This window comes from Danio rerio, chromosome 3 (assembly GCF_052040795.2).
Source record: "Danio rerio strain M-AB ecotype USA chromosome 3, GRCz13ab, whole genome shotgun sequence".
Lineage (NCBI taxonomy): Eukaryota > Metazoa > Chordata > Actinopteri > Cypriniformes > Danionidae > Danio > Danio rerio.
This window is the reverse complement of record NC_141023.1, coordinates 11619814-11639252: the sequence shown is the minus strand read 5'-3', so window position 1 is coordinate 11639252 and position 19439 is coordinate 11619814. Positions and strand designations below refer to the sequence as shown.

The 19439-nt window shown below is 39.0% G+C and overlaps 2 protein-coding genes across 8 annotated transcripts in view; both read left to right on the top strand.

The window, feature by feature from the left end:
- Positions 1-19439, top strand: part of pdgfab (platelet-derived growth factor alpha polypeptide b) — a 679118-nt gene that overhangs the window by 512325 nt on the left and 147354 nt on the right. The gene's annotated exons all lie outside the window — the stretch shown is intronic.
- cfap70 (cilia and flagella associated protein 70) overlaps positions 1-19439 on the top strand; it is a 68412-nt gene that overhangs the window by 11488 nt on the left and 37485 nt on the right. For 6 of the 7 annotated variants that reach the window (XR_015480464.1, XR_015480463.1, XM_087243971.1 and 3 more), the window contains exons 9-13: positions 5079-5213; positions 6170-6319; positions 11534-11608; positions 11703-11794; positions 11892-11952. Coding sequence is in view for 5 of the 7 variants with exons in the window: in XM_087243971.1 (XP_087100097.1) it covers positions 5079-5213; positions 6170-6319; positions 11534-11608; positions 11703-11794; positions 11892-11952 (513 nt within the window). In the remaining 2 variants the exon portion in view is untranslated. Of the gene's footprint in view, positions 1-5078; positions 5214-6169; positions 6320-11533; positions 11609-11702; positions 11795-11891; positions 13271-13351; positions 15942-19439 lie in introns of those variants that run through there. The other variant, XM_087243970.1, reaches the window with a different exon arrangement.

Sequence of the window (19439 nt, the reverse complement as noted above, 5' to 3'; positions counted from 1 at the left end):
AGTCATTAGCATATTCATAGCATATTCAGGAGGCAGGGAGGGGTTTTGCGCTCGTGCATGTTGAGCTCAGTTTCGTGGTCATTCGGATGTACAAAGAGAATATGCGTGTGATTCGGCGTATGCAGTGTTTCATACATCTGAATTATGATGAGGCCCCAGATTTCTCTTGCTCTGAGTTCCTAGACTGCAGATATCCAGTTTGTAAAAAATATAGCTTCAAGTTCTCAAGATGAAGAAAAGACTTTATTATCCCGTTTAGGGAAACTAAAATTGCAGCAAGGTGCCATAAGACAGGCAAAGTTCCATGTACACATTACCAAAATATTACCGCACAACATACAATACATCATTTTTTAGATGCATCTCCCTCCCCCTGGACTCATTTAATGACCAAATGGCCACCATTATAAAAGAATTCCTGTGTCCTGCAAATAGGAACTCTAAAACGACGTCTGGATGGCAGCGGCTGAAACGAAAAGAGTTCAATGAGTGATCCGGGGTGCATAAGATACCCTGATCTCCCCTTAAAAAATAATTACGGTAAATTACCATTGGACTAGTTTGGTTAAAACTGAAGATCTTGCTGCCACCTTCACAAGGCTACTCAACCTGTTCTTATTTGACACACTTATGGAACAAAATCAATGCCTAAAGTCTTGAATTAAAAAGCTTGTTGAATATCACAAACTGAAAAAAATAATACACCGTATTAACAAGTTCTTGCATTTTAATGACTTGAATTCCAGGGTTTGTATTTTTAGGTCATGAAATTTAACATATCTGTTTATTTAAGCTGTGAATATTTCAACGAAAAATATTTCAAACACGTTTTCATACTTAAAAATTCAATAATTCATATTCAATATTCAGATTTCACTTAAAAAATATTCAATACATTTTAAAAATACGATGTATAATATTCAAAAGGTCATTTTCAGTTCATTTTATTTCAGTTCTAATATTCGCTTCCATAAATTCAGTGGATCAAATTCGACTGATAAAATTCAACATTACATCCGGGAACTGCAGGAGAAGCAATAGATTGCAGAGTGAAGATCGCCAGCTGCTCTAGCTTTCACCAGCAGGTGGAGATGGAGTAATGTAAGATTTTTTAACCCAGTAAACAGGCGAGAAAAAGGCTAATAAAGGCACAAAAAGTAGCATATAATTTTAATATCAATGCCTTGGACATTATAAATAATAAAAAGTATGAGTAAAATGAGTAAATGAGGTTTTAGTCATCTATATTTGCCCTTATGTAACGGAAGCCAGCTGGTGATCGCGTAAAGCTCACTCCTCGGATCCAGGGACAGACGTTGTTCTGCAATCTTATCGGAGCTTGTCTCCCATGCTGGCTCGTTACCTGCTCGGACCGGTGCGGTTACTTGCACATAAACCGTCTTTTGATGAATATGATGTTAAACATTGTCTATCTTTATTGACTCTTTCTTCCATAGACGCGAAGTATTATATTGACAGCTAAAGAATATAAACGTAAGAGAAACAGGAGAGGAAATATTATAATAATAATAATACAAAATAGATAAACATTGACAGGGCTAAGAACAATTACGAACAAAGATTTTCAAAACCAGAGAGATTTTATCAGGATGTCACAAAACAGTTTACTTGGAACTGTTAAACAGTGTTCAGGTATGATTTAAGGTTGGTTATGGATGGGGCGTCTAATTTAAAATAATTTAACATGCGAATGCATTAAAGGAGTGTCTTCAGTTATTCATACAGAACCGTCTAATATGGCATAACTATAAGGAGTAATGTTTGCGCTGTTTAAACGCAGCTATGTCAGGATTGGGATAGGTTATACATTTTCATCATTTAAATTATTATTATGATTGTTAATATTATTAGGTATGACATTTATTTGGCCTATTGCGCTTAAATAAGTCATCTGTAATTCTAAATTAATATTTCTATTTATCCTTTTTATCACTCTGCCTGTCTTTCTCTTCTTTTTTCTAATTTTTTGGGGTTCTGCCATGGTTAAACGTTTGCAAAATGTCTTAGTTTGTCCAGATTATTGTTTTATTGTTATGTAGCCTATAGGCGAGAAAAAGGTATTAACGCAAAAGTGTCAATGTCGCAGCCAATGATAAGTAATAAAATGAGTCGCCTGTGGTTTGATAATAGGCAGTTATAACTGACTTTAATTTGTTTTTATTAAATGAGAAAACCGTTATTAATAACTTTGCAGCGACCGTTTGTATTTTATGATTAGCAATGTTGATCTTTTTTGCAGTTATTAAACATATAAACTTATTTAAACTGGTTTAAATTTAATGTAGTTGTCACTTCAGCTAGTTTCATAAGATTATGTTTATAATGCGTGGTTTGACATGCGTGGTTGAGGGGTTCCTGCAAAGCAGCTCAATGTTCATCCTCATGGGTTATTACTGAGCATTAATCGCCATCTACTGGAAAGAATGTATTTGCTCATTTATTCTATTAACTCTTTTCTGCAAGTGTGTTTTATGATTTCACAAAGTCAAACCATTATGTTTTTATTTTATATTTTGAGATGATCATATTTAAATAAACAATTGCTAGGGTAGCTAATAGTTTCTTTTTTCTTATTTAAAAAAAAAAATCAGTAGCCTATAAAATCATAATTTTTGCTTGACAAAGTTATTGGTTTAGGATTCTGGATGCATTTTTGCTGTGTTGGAAACTCATAAGCTCACACTAATCAATTATATTATCAGAAATGACAGATATAAGAAATCCATTAATATTCATCACTCTTTTTACAATTATACAAGCAATTTCTCGCAGACATCAGCTCCACTTTCGGAAATGGTAAACAGCGAGGTGTTATTCATATAAGCCCAAGCATGACATATGTCATGATAAATATAATAATCGAAACACTCTTGTAGGCTATTCTTGTGCTTGGCCAAATGTCATGACTTTCACTTTCATTTTACATTATTATGCACAAGCCCAGATATCATCTGAAACTTTGGAAGAATTCCTATCATATATTGGCAGCCATCCAGCATCTCTTAATCAGTTTGCTGTGGGGCGCTGACTCTGACTGGCCACCGGAGCTTGCGGCCACTCGTTCAACTTTGTCGTGAGCAAGTCGCACCGCACATGCATAAAAACGTCAATCATTTCATTCATTCATCAATTCATTCATTTTCCTTCTGCTTCGTCTCTATTTTAGAGGAAAAGATAATCTGGACAAACTAAAGACATTTTGCAAACGTTTAACCGTGGCAGAACCCCAAAAATTCGAAAAAAAAAGAAGAGAAAGACGATAGCAAAGTGATAGCTAAAAAGGATAAATAGAAATATTAATTTAGAATCACGGATGACTTATTTAAGCACATAGCCCAAATACATGTCATAAAATAATAATATTAACAATCATAATTTAAATAATGAAATTATAACCTATCCCAATCCTGACATAGCTGCGTTTAAATAATAACTGAAGACGCTCCTTTAATGCATTCGCACATTATATTAAATTATTTTAAATTAGACGCCCCATCCATAACCAACCTTAAATCATACCTGAACACTGTTTAACAGTTCCAAGTAAACTGTTTTGTGACATCCTGATAAAATCTCTCTGGTTTTGAAAATCTTTGTTCGTAATTGTTCTTAGCCCTGTCAATGTTTATCTATTTTGTATTATTATTATTATTATAATATTTCCTCTCCTGTTTCTCTTACGTTTATATTCTTTAGCTGTCAATATAATACTTCGCGTCTATGGAAGAAAGAGTCAATAAAGATAGACAATGTTTAACATCATATTCATCAAAAGACGGTTTATGTGCAAGTAACCGCACCGGTCCGAGCAGGTAACGAGCCAGCATGGGAGACAAGCTCCGATAAGATTGCAGAACAACGTCTGTCCCTGGATCCGAGGAGTGAGCTTTACGCGATCACCAGCTGGCTTCCGTTACATAAGGGCAAATATAGATGACTAAAACCTCATTTACTCATTTTACTCATACTTTTTATTATTTATAATGTCCAAGGCATTGATATTAAAATTATATGCTACTTTTTTTGCCTTTATTAGCCTTTTCTCGCCTGTTTACTGGGTTAAAAAATCTTACATTACTCCATCTCCACCTGCTGGTGAAAGCTAGAGCAGCTGGCGATCTTCACTCTGCAATCTATTGCTTCTCCTGCAGTTCCCGGATGTAATGTTGAATTTTATCAGTCGAATTTGATCCACTGAATTTATGGAAGCGAATATTAGAACTGAAATAAAATGAACTGAAAATGACCTTTTGAATATTATACATCGTATTTTTAAAGGGTATTGAATATTTTTTAAGTGAAATCTGAATATTGAATATGAATTATTGAATTTTTAAGTATGAAAACGTGTTTGAAATATTTTTCGTTGAAATATTCACAGCTTAAATAAACAGATATGTTAAATTTCAGGACCTAAAAATACAAACCCTGGAATTCAAGTCATTAAAATGCAAGAACTTGTTAATACGGTGTATTATTTTTTTCAGTTTGTGATATTCAACAAGCTTTTTAATTCAAGACTTTAGGCATTGATTTTGTTCCATACACACTCAGATTACCGTACCAAGCTACAATGCAAAAAGATAAAACGGATTTAATAAATTGTTTATAAAACTGTCATCATAGAGGTACAAACCCCAAATGATTTAAGTTTCCTCAGTCTTTGTTGAACTTTTTATAGACAGCCTGGGTGTTAGGTTGGAATGTCAACATGTTGTCGATAACGTCCCCTACATATTTATGTGTGTCAATAATTTTTAAAATTCTAAAATTCAAAACCAGACATTTGGATTGTGAAATTCAGATAGCACAGAGAGTACAGTAGGTCAGGGGTCATCAACAGTGAAGAGTAGATGATCACCAAAAAGTCAAAGCCAGTTGCAGAGCTGGGTGCAGCTTAGGAGGACGCCATTTTTCTGCATAACCATGAATCCATCAGTGATAATGCATTTATATATATATATATATATATATATATATATATATATATATATATATATATATATATATATATATGTATATATATATATATAAACACTGTTGTTTGTGTGCTATAGGGGGAGGAAGAGATACAGATCTCATTTCATGGAGTGGTGTACATGGATCTGGTGCCATTGTTGTACCCTGGAGTGCGGCGTATACACGGAGTGTACAGAATCTACCCATTTTGTGAGGCTGATCTGCTAAATAAGGTGAGCAAACAGGATTCAAAACCACATAAAAATGAACCATGCATCAAATCAAGATCACAAATGATGAAACCAATGACTTAAAGGGGCAGAATGTAAGTTTTGCTGCTAGACTGTGTGTATTTACAACAAACAAAGGCGTAGTTTGATGATGTCGTGACTAAGTGTGAAATCATGGGAGTTGTAGTCTTAATTACATCCTATGGGACTGCTGCAGAAATCCCATCATAGGCTCATCCTGAAAACGTAGCCCTATAAATAATTCTGGAGATCACAAATTATGTAGCCAGAGCTACATATAACTGCATTTTGTCTTTAAAATGAATGCTACGGGGCAGTATGATACCTCTGTATGGGCGGCTTTCCCACTGTTATCAGTTGTACTAGTTAGCTTGCCATGTACATCGGCGGACTTGAGATGCAGAGAGGAGTTGACCTTGACGAAGGGGTTCAAGTATGGCGAAGAACGGTTCCAGAAAATAGGTAGTAGACAAAAACATAAGCCCAAAAGTAAAATAAACAAGTAAATAACATGGTGAAAATGTGGTAAAATCTAAAAACGTGGTGAGAATCAAACAAGGGCTTTTCTTTTTCTGGATTGCTTTTTAAAACTGTCGGATAGGTTTAGGGAAGTGGGTGGACAGGTCAATCTGTGCTTTTGAATACACTATTTTACTGAGGGGCCCACCCTCAGTCAAACAGTCAGTCAGTCAGTAAGTCGAAAGCAGCCTCTGGTGGACTTACGCAAGTACAGCAGACGTGTATGGCACTCGCAAGAGAAATTTGAGGTGTGAAAAGGCATACACATCGGCATCTGGTGGAGTCGTGACAAAAAAACTGAAGAAAAAAAAAACGTACCTCCTGAGACGTATTTGGTGCTCTCCAAAAATGCATATAGCGGTACGTTATATTATCATTAGATTATTTGGCTGCTAATCTTTTCCTATGTGTTGTTGCAGACTCAGAGGACACACAGTGTTCTGAAGGAGTACATCAGAGCAGCACCACCACCGGGCCGCGCTCGTGCCAATTCCTCCGTCAGCTCTATAAAGGCATTTCAGACTAAAAACATGGAGAACCAAAGAGGAAACAATGATATTTTCAAAAAGGTACCAAAAACAAACACAACTGGGTTTTGAGCAGGTTTCAAAGTACATGTTTTTCTAAGCAATAAGTTATATTTTGCTTGTCAGTAATACAGTGTTATTAAACAAATAATTAATGAATCAATCAATAATCAAACAATTATGAAAAAAACAGTAGAGATTATTGCATCATATTCTGCCCCATTTTCAGCCGTTCGCATTCTCATCAAAATACTCTTAGATAAACTTGAAAGACTGTTGTCAAAAGACAATGCTTTTTTTTAATCAGATTTGAAAAGCATGGCTGTTTTAAAAATCTCTCTCACACAAACACATTTGTTGGTATTGGTGGTTTATGAGGACTTTATTACTCCATAGGCACTTATTATAAGACTTTACGCTACCCCTAACCCAGGGGTCGGCAACCCGCGGCTCTAGAGCCGCATGCGGCTCTTTAGCGCTGCCCTAGTGGCTCCCTGGAACTTTTTCAAAAAATGTTTGAAAATGGAAAACGATGAGGGAGGTAAATATATTTTTTGTTTTAATATGGTTTCTATAGGAGGACAAACAATCTTAATGTTTTTCAATGCTGTAAAAGTGTGTAGAATATTTAATTTCAACATTTCTGTCAACGAAGATTTGCGTCATAGCCTGCGACACACGTTTCTATCAGCAGGGCGGGATGCCAGGCAGGTAGCTGTTGTAAACAAACCGGCGGCTGTGTGATGCGCCATGGAGCGCAAGCTGTCTTTGCCAAAGATGTACAGCGGGGCACGCTTTCTCATTTTCCCTCCCTGAGAGAATTCAAAGAAGCCCATCCCGATCACTCACTCAACGGTGATTATTTACAAGGTGCGATCGTTGATATGCAAACTGCATTTGAGAGCAGATTTTGCGAGTTGCGAAAGGAAAAAACGAGACTGTCTTTCCTTGACACACACCCTTGGAGATTGACCCTTCCTTGTTGAGCACATTCCCAGGAATGACTCGAGCTGATCTTGAAATGGAAATGGCAGACTGCGTTTTATTGCACTGTTGCCCAGATAAGGGGCACGTTGTGAACGTTAATTTTAATGTTGTTTTTTGGAATCCTCAAAATAAAATAAAAAAACATTTTAAAAAATCTGATTTCTTTATTGCATTTCTTTAATTTCATCAAAGCAAAACATAATGCAATAATATTGTAATGAAGTTAAACTTGATCATTAAACATAATTCATTAATATTGTAATGAAGTTAAACTTGATAATTAAACATAATGCATTAACATTATAATGAAGTTAAACTTGATCATTAAACAATTAATTAATATTGTAATGAAGTTAAACTTGAACATTAAACATAATTCATTAATATACTGTAATTAAGTTAAACTTGAGACGGCATCGTACAACAGAGTAGTCACGTGGCGCGTCACTCCCTACAGGATGCACTGCAGGGAAATGAACATTTAATCATGAAGGCTCAGTATGTATTTGTAGCCAATGAAGTCATTTTTATAGTAGGCTAATATAGCTAATATAAATACATACAGCATGTGTTGCCATCATTATAAGGCTTATATAAGGCTTTTAATTTTTTGCGGCTCCAGACATATTTGTTTTTGTTTTTTTTTGGTCCAATATGGCTCTTTCAACATTTTGGGTTGCCGACCCCTGCCCTAACCCCAACCCTCACAGGAAACAAATTTTGTATTTCAAAAGACCCTGTTAAATATGATTTTTAAGAGTTTTGATTTACAAGGACACAGGTCATGTCCTCATAAACCACCTTAAGTTGTATTACCTAGGTCATATCTTTGTCATTATTCAAATTTGTGTCCTCGTAATCCACCAAAACCAATACACACACACACATTCTCCAACAGAAAACAAATTTTGAATGTCAAAGGACCCAGTTAAATATGATTTTTAAGCATTTTTAATTGCGAGGACACAAGTCATGTTCTCATAAACCACCTTACGTTGTAATACCTAGGTCATATCACTATCATTATTCAAATTTGTGTCCCCGAAAACCACCCAAACCAGTACACACACACACACACACACACACACACACACAAAGCATACGTTTGTGCACAAACAAGCTGTCATCAAGTTTATGGGATAAGATCTTTTTGGAGCAGATGCCATCTCTTCCCCTTTCCGTACGGCACTGGGCCTCGTTTTTGATATCACCCCCTCCTAATTAAATCTGGATCTGTAACCGAGAAACGCTTCCCAAACCAATTAGCTGTAATAGCAGCAGATTGTGGGTTTTGGCGCGGCGTGGTGAATCATCATCTCCTCTGCTCATCTGACGCAGCAGAGCGCTCCGCCGACTGTGCATCTGACACCACAGCTGCCCGCTGGACAAATAACAGCCGCTCACACAACAGACACAAACACACACAGACACACACACACACCTTCAGCACATTTCCAGAAAAAGGCTTTTATCACTCTTTCATACCTAAACACATTTAATTGAGTTCTCAGATGTGTGTTTTACATCAAGCGTTTGTTCAGTTTTAATAGCACGTTTTGATATCATGGCAAATCTGAAATCTCACAGCTTGAGATTTTTTTTTATGAGATAAGAATATCCTAAAACTAAACGAAAGTTTAAAAGTTGATTTAGGTAATTTAAAAAAAAAATTCAAGTCATTTATTGTAAAGAAGGCTGCATTTATTTTTAGCAAAAATAGAGTTATAATAGTAGTAGTGTGAAATGATATTATTATTCATTTATTAATTTATTAATTTATTCAATTATTCATTCACTTTCCTTCAGCTTAGTCTCCATTTCAGAGGTCGCCATGGCAGAATAAACCACCAACTATTCTGGCATGTTTTATGCAGTGGATTCCCTTCCAGCTGCAACCCAGTTCTGGGAAACACCTATACACTCTAGCAATTACACTCATACACTACAGCCAGCCTAGTTTATTCAATTAACCTAAAGTGCATGTCTTTAGACTGTGGGGGAAACCGGAGCACCCGGTGGAAACCCACACCAACACGGGGAGAACATGCAAACTCCACATAGAAATGCTAACTGGCCCAGAGGCAACAGTGCTAACCACTGAGCCACCGTGCCACCCATATTATAATTCAAAATGTTACAAAATTATTCTGCATCATTATTATACACGTCAACATTGGGATGTGAATGTCGAAATGAAATGGAAGTTTAAATTGTCCTTTTTTCATCTGTTGTCACGTACAATTATTTGAAACTTATTTTTTAAATGATTGTTTAAACTATTATTCAAGATGAGTAAATAAAATTCTTATAATTTTTTTATATTGTTTTCAGTTGTCTTTGACGAAGTTAAAAACAGCAGCATATATTGAAAATAGGAATATTTTGTAATAATATAAATGTCGGTGACATGGTGGCTCAGTTATTAGCACTGTCGCCTCACAGCTATAAATTTGCTCGTTCGAGACCCGGCTGGGTCAGTTGGTATTTCTGTGTGAAGTTTACATGTTCTCTCCGTGTTGGCGTGGGTTTCCTCCGGGTGCTCCGGTTTCCCCCACAAGTCCAAAGACATGCGCTTTAGGTGAATTGAATAAGCTAAATTGGCCGTAGTGTATTTGTGTGAATGAGTGTATAGGTGTTTTCCAGTACTGGGTTGCAGTTGGAAGGACATCCACTTTGAAAAACATATACTGGATATACTGGCAGAACCAATAGGGGGACTGACTTTTACATTCTCTGACATACTTACTTATCAATAGATATTGATGCGTATTTGGGATATATTAATAAAATATAATAAAATTATTACTTGTCATTTTTTAAATATTTCTCAAGTACTGTTTAACATAAAGACAGTTGTTTTCAACCATTTTTAAAAAAAAACAATAGTTTTAATAAATCATTTTATTTATTTATTTTCCTTCAGCTTAATCCCTTTATTCATCTGGGGTGCCACAGAGAAATGAACCGCTAACTTACCTAGAATATGTTTTACACAGCGCATGCCCTTCCAGCTGCAACCCAGTACTGGGAAACATCCATGCACACCCATTCATACACATGTACGGCCAATTTAGTTTTTCAATTCACCTATAACGCATGTCTTTGGACTGTGGGGGAATCCGGAGCTCCCGGAGGAAACCCACACCAACACAGGGAGAACATGCAAACTCCACACAGAAATGTCAACTGACCCAGCTGGGACTCGAACCAGCGACCTTTTAGCTTTGAAGCAAAAGTGCTAACCACAGAGCCACTGTGTCACCCAATAATTAATTTATATTAACTAAATAATTTAGTCTTTGCCATGATGACAGTAGGCTACATCATATTTTTCTATTTATTTTGCAAGTTACTAGTATTAGGCTTAACTGGCTTAAATAAGTTAACCAGGCAAGGTAATGTTAATAAGAGAAGTCATTTAACAGCAGTGGTTTATAGGCAAAAAGATAATAATTTCACATTTTTGCCTGAAAATTTGATTTAAAAACGTTAAACCGCTTTTATTCCAGCCAAACTAGAGGAAGTAAGACTTTCTCTAGAGGAAAAAAGTATTATAGGAAATTTTGTTTAATAATTTGGATCCAATTTTAACGTCAGAAAATTAAAAAAGAGTCCCGCTGGGTTTAAATCACTGTGGACAAACACACTTCTCTGTCCAAACAGCGTCTAAAAGTTGATTTTGCATCATACAGTAGCTGCCCTTTATCATCACCTAAGATTAATAAATTATTTTATGGTGGTCGTTATTACATTGATTTTACTTAAAATAACTGATGTTAAAAAACAGAGCTGCACGGAGTTAATGAACAAAAGCCTATAAATAGTTAAATGAATTTTTACATTAGCATGTAAATATATGGGTGGCACGGTGGCAATTCTGAGTGGGGTTTGCATGTTCGCCCCATGTTGGTGTCGGTTTCCTCCGGGTGCTCTGGTTTCCCCCACAGTCCAAAGACATGCGCTATAGGTGAATTGGGTAAGCTAAATTGGCTGTAGTGTATGAGTGTGTGTGTGAATGTAAGAGTGTTTCCCTGTACTGGGTTGCGGTTGGAAGGGCATCCACTGTGTAAAACATATGCTGGAATGGTTGGTGGTTTATTCTGCTGAGGCGACCCCTGATAAATAAGGAACTAAGCCAAAGGAAAATAAATGAATTAATTTTTACTGTATTTTAAAGTGCCAACTATATCAATATTGTGCATGTTCATTATCGTGATGTATTGAATTATTGAATATCGGCATATATGTCTATCATACTTTTTTTTATAGCCGGATTCTCAGGGAAAACCAGCTCTGGCTGAGAATGTGAATGGACAGGAGCAACAGGTGAACACAGAGGGCCAGGTAAGCTCCCCTGTCAATCAAACAAACATCAGAGTAAAACAGAGAAGTGTGAAAATACTCTTGTTATAGAGTGAATTTTTTATTATCCTCTCAGATGTACGCCGATTCAAGATCATACATTATTATCGACATTTTTGTGGAAAAGCCACTGGTTCCAAAGAGACCACCGGAGGAGCTGGCCAAACGGTAACAGAAAGACTTTCATTCACAGTCAGAGCATTGGTTTGTCTTCAGATATGCCTGAAATGTGCTTCACAATGAAAGATTATTATGTGTTGTGCAGTGTGATGGAGCTGGTTCCACCAAGACCTCCTCTGCCTCGACGGCCAGCAGGAGCAGAACGAGTAAGAGATACGTTTCATCTTGTTTTTTAATATCCCTGTCATGTGTTTCTCTCACTGTCACATCTATGCACTTTAGCAGCATCTAGAACAGCAGCCTGTAAGTACATTTAAGATTTGTTTCAGTTGTTGTGTATGGTTTGAGGACTTGTTTCCAGCTGTTTGTGTAAAGTTGTAGGACATTTAAACTTGCTTTCAGTTGTGTATAATACTAGAAGTTGTTTAGCCACTGTTTCCTTGGTTACTATAAGAGCTTGTGTAGCGAACGCAGACGCGGTTCGCGTCGTCCGCCTCAGTTTCGGCCCTTGTTTTGACTCGGGAGGCGTGTCCAAACGCCAGGTAACCACTATATAGTGAGCACGGTAGCATTAGTCGGCAGGAGAAGCACTTTAGCAGCATCTAGAACAGCAGCCTGTAAGTACATTTAAGATTTGTTTCAGTTGTTGTGTATGGTTTGAGGACTTGTTTCCAGCTGTTTGTGTAAAGTTGTAGGACATTTAAACTTGCTTTCAGTTGTGTATAATACTAGAAGTTGTTTAGCCACTGTTTCCTTGGTTACTATAAGAGCTTGTGTAGCGAACGCAGACGCGGTTCGCGTCGTCCGCCTCAGTTTCGGCCCTTGTTTTGACTCTCGAGGCGTGTCCAGCTGAATTCAATCAGCTAGTGCTTTGGGGTTATATAAACAACTAGTTCACCGCGGCAGCGGTCGCGGCAGCCTCGTGTGAAGACCGCCTCGTGTGAAGACCGACGAGGGTAAAGACCATCGACTCTACCTGCGCGACTCCACCGAGCAAAGACACCGACAAAGCACTTGAGTACTTTACTGTATTGTTTTACTTCACACTTATTTTTTGTTGTCAGTGCACTTTTATTATGTGTTTTCTAATTCCTGTTGTTACTAACACTCGCAAAACACGGGAGGTGCGCTGCAGGCGTAATCCTCACAACCTTCGTTCAATACATGTATCTACTATTTCACAACTCTCTCTCTCCGTGGGCCTCTGGAATTGTCAATCAGCTGTTAACAAGGCTGATTTTATTACCTCCATAGCTACATATTCTGACTATAATCTCATGGCTCTAACTGAGACCTGGTTGAGGCCGGAGGACACTGCTACACATGCTACTCTTTCTGCTAATTTCTCTTTTTCCCACACTCCTCGTCAGACAGGGAGAGGGGGTGGGACTGGACTACTAATTTCCAAAGAATGGAAATTTACTCTGATACCGTCCCTGCCAACAATCAGCTCCTTTGAATTCCATGCAGTCACCATTATCCACCCCTTCTACATAAATGTGGTTGTCATCTACCGCCCACCAGGTAAATTAGGTCACTTCCTAGATGAACTGGATGTTCTTCTCTCATCTTTTTCTAATTTTGCCACTCCCTTATTGGTGCTAGGTGACTTCAACATTTACGTTGACAAACCGCAAGCTGCAGACTTTCAGACTCTGCTTGCCTCTTTTGACCTAAAAAGAGCACCTACTTCTGCTACCCACAAATCAGGTAATCAGCTAGACCTTATTTACACACGACACTGCTTCACTGATCAAACAATAGTAACTCCACTACAAATATCTGATCATTTCCTTCTGTCTCTCAACATCCACATTACTCCTGAGCCGCCACACACTCCAACACTGGTTACCTTTCGCAGAAACCTACGATCTCTCTCACCCAATAGACTATCCACCATTGTTTCAGACTCTCTTCCTCCATCTCGCAAACTCACTGCACTTGATTCGAACAGTGCCACTAATACACTCTGCTCCACACTAGCATCATGTCTAGACCGATTATGTCCTCTTGCATCCAGGCCAGCCCGTGCCAGTCCTCCTGCACCCTGGCTCTCGGATGCTCTCCGTGAGCATCGCTCAAAACTTCGGGCTGCAGAGAGAATTTGGCGGAAAACTAAAAATCCTGCACATCTCTTAACATACCAAACTCTTCTGTCCTCTTTCTCAGCTGAGGTTACTTCTGCAAAGCAGACGTATTACCGTCTGAAAATCAACAATGCCACTAATCCTCGCCTACTTTTTAAAACATTTTCCTCCCTCCTCTATCCTCCTCCTCCACCCGCATCCTCCACACTTACTACTGATGACTTTGCTACATTCTTCTGCACCAAAACTGCAAAAATCAGTGCTCAATTTGCTGCACCTACAACAAACACGCAAGATACAACACCAACACCACACACACTCACCTCTTTTTCTCAGCTCTCTGAGTCTGAGGTGTCCAAACTTGTGCTATCTAGCCATGCAACCACCTGTCCACTCGATCCCATTCCCTCTCATCTCTTGCAAGCCATCTCTCCTGCAGTCATACCAACACTGACTCACATAATTAACACATCTCTTGACTCTGGTTTATTCCCCACTACATTTAAGCAGGCTAGGGTAACCCCACTGCTAAAGAAACCCAACCTGGACCATACGCTACTTGAAAACTACAGACCAGTATCCCTGCTTCCATTCATGGCCAAGATTCTGGAGAAAGTAGTGTTCAATCAAGTCCTGGACTTTCTTACTCAAAACAATCTCATGGACAACAAGCAATCCGGCTTTAAGAAAGGCCACTCAACTGAGACTGCCCTGCTCTCGGTCGTGGAGGATCTCAGACTGGCTAAAGCAGACTCTAAATCATCAGTCCTCATTTTGCTGGACTTGTCAGCTGCTTTTGACACTGTCAACCACCAGATCCTGCTATCTACGCTTGAGTCACTGGGCGTTGCGGGCACTGTTATACAATGGTTTAGATCTTACCTCTCTGACAGGTCATTCAGGGTGTCTTGGAGGGGAGAGGTGTCCAACCTACAGCATCTAAACACTGGGGTACCTCAAGGCTCTGTTCTTGGGCCACTTCTCTTCTCCATCTACACATCATCTCTAGGACCAGTCATCCAGAGACATGGATTCTCCTACCACTGCTATGCTGATGACACCCAGCTATACCTCTCTTTTCATCCTGATGATCCCTCGGTTCCAGCTCGTATCTCAGCCTGCCTGTTGGATATTTCACACTGGATGAAAGATCATCATCTTCAGCTGAACCTCGCAAAAACGGAAATGCTTGTAGTTTCTGCCAACCCGACTCTACACCATAACTTTTCAATCCAGATGGATGGGGCAACCATTACTGCATCCAAAATGGTGAAAAGCCTTGGAGTAACGATTGATGACCAACTAAACTTCTCTGACCACATTTCTAGAACTGCTCGATCGTGCAGATTTGCACTCTATAACATCAGAAAGATCCGACCCTTCTTATCTGAACATGCAGCTCAACTCCTTGTTCAAGCTCTTGTTCTCTCCAAACTGGATTACTGCAACTCTCTACTAGCTGGGCTTCCAGCTAACTCTATCAAGCCTCTTCAACTGCTCCAGAATGCAGCAGCACGAGTTGTCTTCAATGAACCTAAACGAGCACATGTCACTCCGCTGCTAGTCCGTTTGCACTGGCTGCCAGTTGCTGCTCGCATCAAATTCAAAACTCTGATGTTTGCCTACAAAGTGACTTCTGGCCTAGCACCTTCTTATCTGCACTCACTTCTGCAGATCTATGTGCCCTCCAGAAACTTGCGTTCTGTGAATGAACGTCGCCTCGTGGTTCCATCCCAAAGAGGGAAAAAATCACTTTCGCGAACGCTCACGCTCAATCTGCCCAGTTGGTGGAATGAACTCCCTAACTGCATCAGAACAGCAGAGTCACTCGCTATTTTCAAGAAACGACTAAAAACTCAACTATTTAGTCTCCACTTCACTTCCTAAGCTGCAATTGCCTCTTTGAATATCACACTAATTGTACAAAAAAAAAAAAAAAAAAAAAAAAAAAAAAAACTACTAACACTTCCCTTCTTAGACTTTACAGACCTGAAACTTGCCTTTAGTACTTATTCATTGTTGCTCTTAGTTGTGTAAATTGCTTCCTTGTCCTCATTTGTAAGTCGCTTTGGATAAAAGCGTCTGCTAAATGACTAAATGTAAATGTAAATGTATGCGAAAATCATTTATCTAAAACAGTTTACACAAGGCCATATTTCACTTCACAAAAATATGAACTTTAACTTTTTCCCAGTACTGGGTTGCAGCTGGAAGGGCATCCTCTGCGTAAAACATATGTTGGAATAGTTGTCCGTTCATTCTGCTGTGGTGACCCCTGATTAAGGGAAGGCCGAAGGTAATGAATGAATGTCAGTCAAGTTAACTTTTTGTCAGTTGATTTAGAGCTGTAATCAGGCCATAAAAGTTAGGCCCAATAGGGCCCGAGCCCGACAGAATACAGCCTGAGGCCCCATTTACACTAATAAGTTTCCGTTTTAAAATGCATAAGTTTTGCTATGGTTACGCCATCCATCCACACTACGCCGGAGTTTTCGAGAGCCGAAAATTAGGTGTTTTGGAAACGCTGGAGAGGCCGTTTTCATTCTAAAACGCTGCTGCTTCGTCTAAAGCCTGGTTTATACTTCTGCGTCAAGTGACCAGTGTAACTCACGGCGCAGGCAACGCGCGCAGCTGTGCATTTATACTTCTGCGCGCTGTCTCTGTTGGTCTGCATTAACACTTCCGAAACGCTAGTTGGCAGTAAGATGTAAATGTTGCTCTGTGTCGAGTTTCTTCGCTTCTGTTTTGCTTTTCCTGAACACTTCCTGGTTGTACAAGTGACTCAATCTCGCTCATTTTGAGGCAGAAACCGGCGGACGTGGAACAACTTTAACTATGAGGTAAACACAAAACAGAACTTTTCATCCGGAGCTCCTACACGGAACTCCACACTTGTAAACAATCGATCGCGCCATTCGCGCGGCTCTCGGTCCCGCCCAGACTTGTCAGCGCTACCAAGCCGACCAATCACAGAGCTTGCGCTACGCGTCGTTGCGACGTGTAGTTACAATTTTTGAGAGGTGCACGTCAGCCACACCGACGGCCACGGCAAAGGGCTATGCGTCAGCACCGTAGCATACGCCGGCGTTTGACGCAGAAGTATAAATCAGCCTTTAGTGTGGATGGGGGAAAACGGAGACATCTGAAAACGGAAACATCTGAACACGGAGGAACAAAGAAATTAAATAAGTCATCTGTACCATCTTAACATCTCAGCACTCTAAATAGGTCTAGGTACATACACTTAACCTTTAAATTGGCAAACACACCAATAAAAATAAGTCTTTCTTAAATTAAATTAAATTATAAATGAAGTCCTGCGCTTACTGAGGAGCACTGAACACTCTTTCACTGCTGCTGCTGCTACTGGCCGGGATCCAAACTGATCTGGCTAATTTTGCATGTTTTGGGTAGGATTGTTTGTTCATCTTTCACAAGCCAAGAACATCCATTTTATTTTCGCTGACAGCAGTTTCAATGTAGCGAGTGACCTCATCGACTTCCCTGTCAGCTTGCTGTACATTGCTGTTTAGCGCTCCACCATAATACGCAGTGTATGAGCGACTGCCGAAATACCTTGGCTGCTAGAATGACCATTCTTTTTGAACTGGCGGCTGGCCTGACCGCAGTTAAAATTAGCTTTTTTTGACTTCTCCGTCATCATTTGTTTCATCTTTGCAGGGATGGATTTTAATGTTGTAACAAACGATTTATTACTTTCTCGCGATAATCGAAATGTATCACATGACTGTTCATGTACCCAAGTTTATATCTATAACAAACACGATTAATGTAACCATTTTGAAGAAAGGGGCATGTTTTACTATAGCTTTTAGCGCAAGGGTGCCTGCATCTTGGAATATCGCTGTGTCTGACGTTAGGGGGTTGGTTCCATGACCTGAGGAGGGACAGACTGGAAACCTGAATTTAACCCAATGCGTAAGGCTTTTGACATGCATCACAGGGCTGGTGCAAGACAACCATTTGTGGCTAATAATACAATTATATTTATGTTTTCTATTTTTCTTTTTAACAAATGAACAACCGTTTGATTTTCCACTCACTGCCTGTCTAGGAGATTTACATTAAGACTTACGATTAAAACTATACATGAATTCTCGATTTACTAAGTCATGGCTGTGTGGTTTATTTTTAGACGTTCCCTTATTAAGTGGGTAATGTAAACAAAAAAACGTGTCAATATATGTTTGAACACAAACAGGAGGTCAAGGAGTGTAGAAAAGTGAAAGGTCGGGTACCGGACCTTGTTGAAGACCAAGTAGGCAGCATAGTAGCATGGAATAAGGCGTGTCAAATGGCCATAGAGACCAGCATATTCCGTTAGGATGCTTAGAACTTCTGTTTACAGTGTTGTTGTGAATTTGTCTGGCTCACGGCACCAATACTGTAGTGAGATTCTAAGACGAGCCCAAAAACCAGGGAGAACTTTCGGGTATCTTCAAAGCAGAATCCTTTAAAAAGAAGAACTCAGCGTCGCTGTGGTGTCATCAAAAGAATGCTCAACTGGTACAGCAGGCATTCAGTTTAATACATTTTTACAGTCATTGAAACATGTAGGTGGGGACAGTCTAATCAAAGCATGCAAATTAAGTGTTGTTGTCGGCTAGGTAAATTGCCTTTCCAGATAAGTATCCATTCACAATACGTTTTAGCATGAAAACAGTGTGCAAATAATGTTTTGGAGACAGAACCTGTCCGACTAGTTGACCGGCTTGACCATTTGTTAGACAATAGACACAGCTGTGCTGTGAAACTGACAATCTGCATTACATTGGAGACAGTCAGGGCTCAGGAAACTAAGACATTTTAAGTTCTGTCACACCCTAAAATCAAAGAATATAACTTTTCAGTTATAGATTATATACATTTATATGCTCACAGTGTTTACAACTGTTAAATCTTGATCCGAAAATGGTTGTCAATACCATCTTGATTGGCTTACGGAATGTTTTTGTAATTCACAAGTTGGTAAATGATGACAGCAATTTTATTTTTGGGTGTCCCCTTAACTGAGTATTCACACCTCTGTTGTTTGGTTCGATTAAATCAAACTGAAATTATCTTCACCCTTTAGTGCAAATCTTTGGGGCAGTAAAAGTCATTGTGTTTGGTCCAGAACAAAGCAAGTTAACTTAAAGACTTTCTTGGTAAAGACAATTTTGAGGGATGTAAACAATAACAATGTTCCCAACGTTTTACCTGTGTCATTCATTCATTTATTTTGCTTCGGCTTACTTCCTTATTTATCAGGGGCCGCCACAGCGGAATGAACCGTCAATTATTCCAGAATGTGTTTTATGCATTGGATGTCCTTCCAACTGCAACCCAGTTCTGGGAAACACCCATACACTCTCACATTCACACACACACTCATACACTACGGCCTATTTAGTTTATTGAATTCACCCACAGAACATATCTTTGGACTATGGGGAAACCGGAGCACCCAGAGGAAACCCACACGAACACTGAGAGAACATGCAAACTCCACACAGAAATGCCAACTGGTCCAGCCGGGATTCAAACCAGCGACCATCTTGCTGAGAGGCAACCATGCTAACCACTTGACAACAAGCAGGAAATGT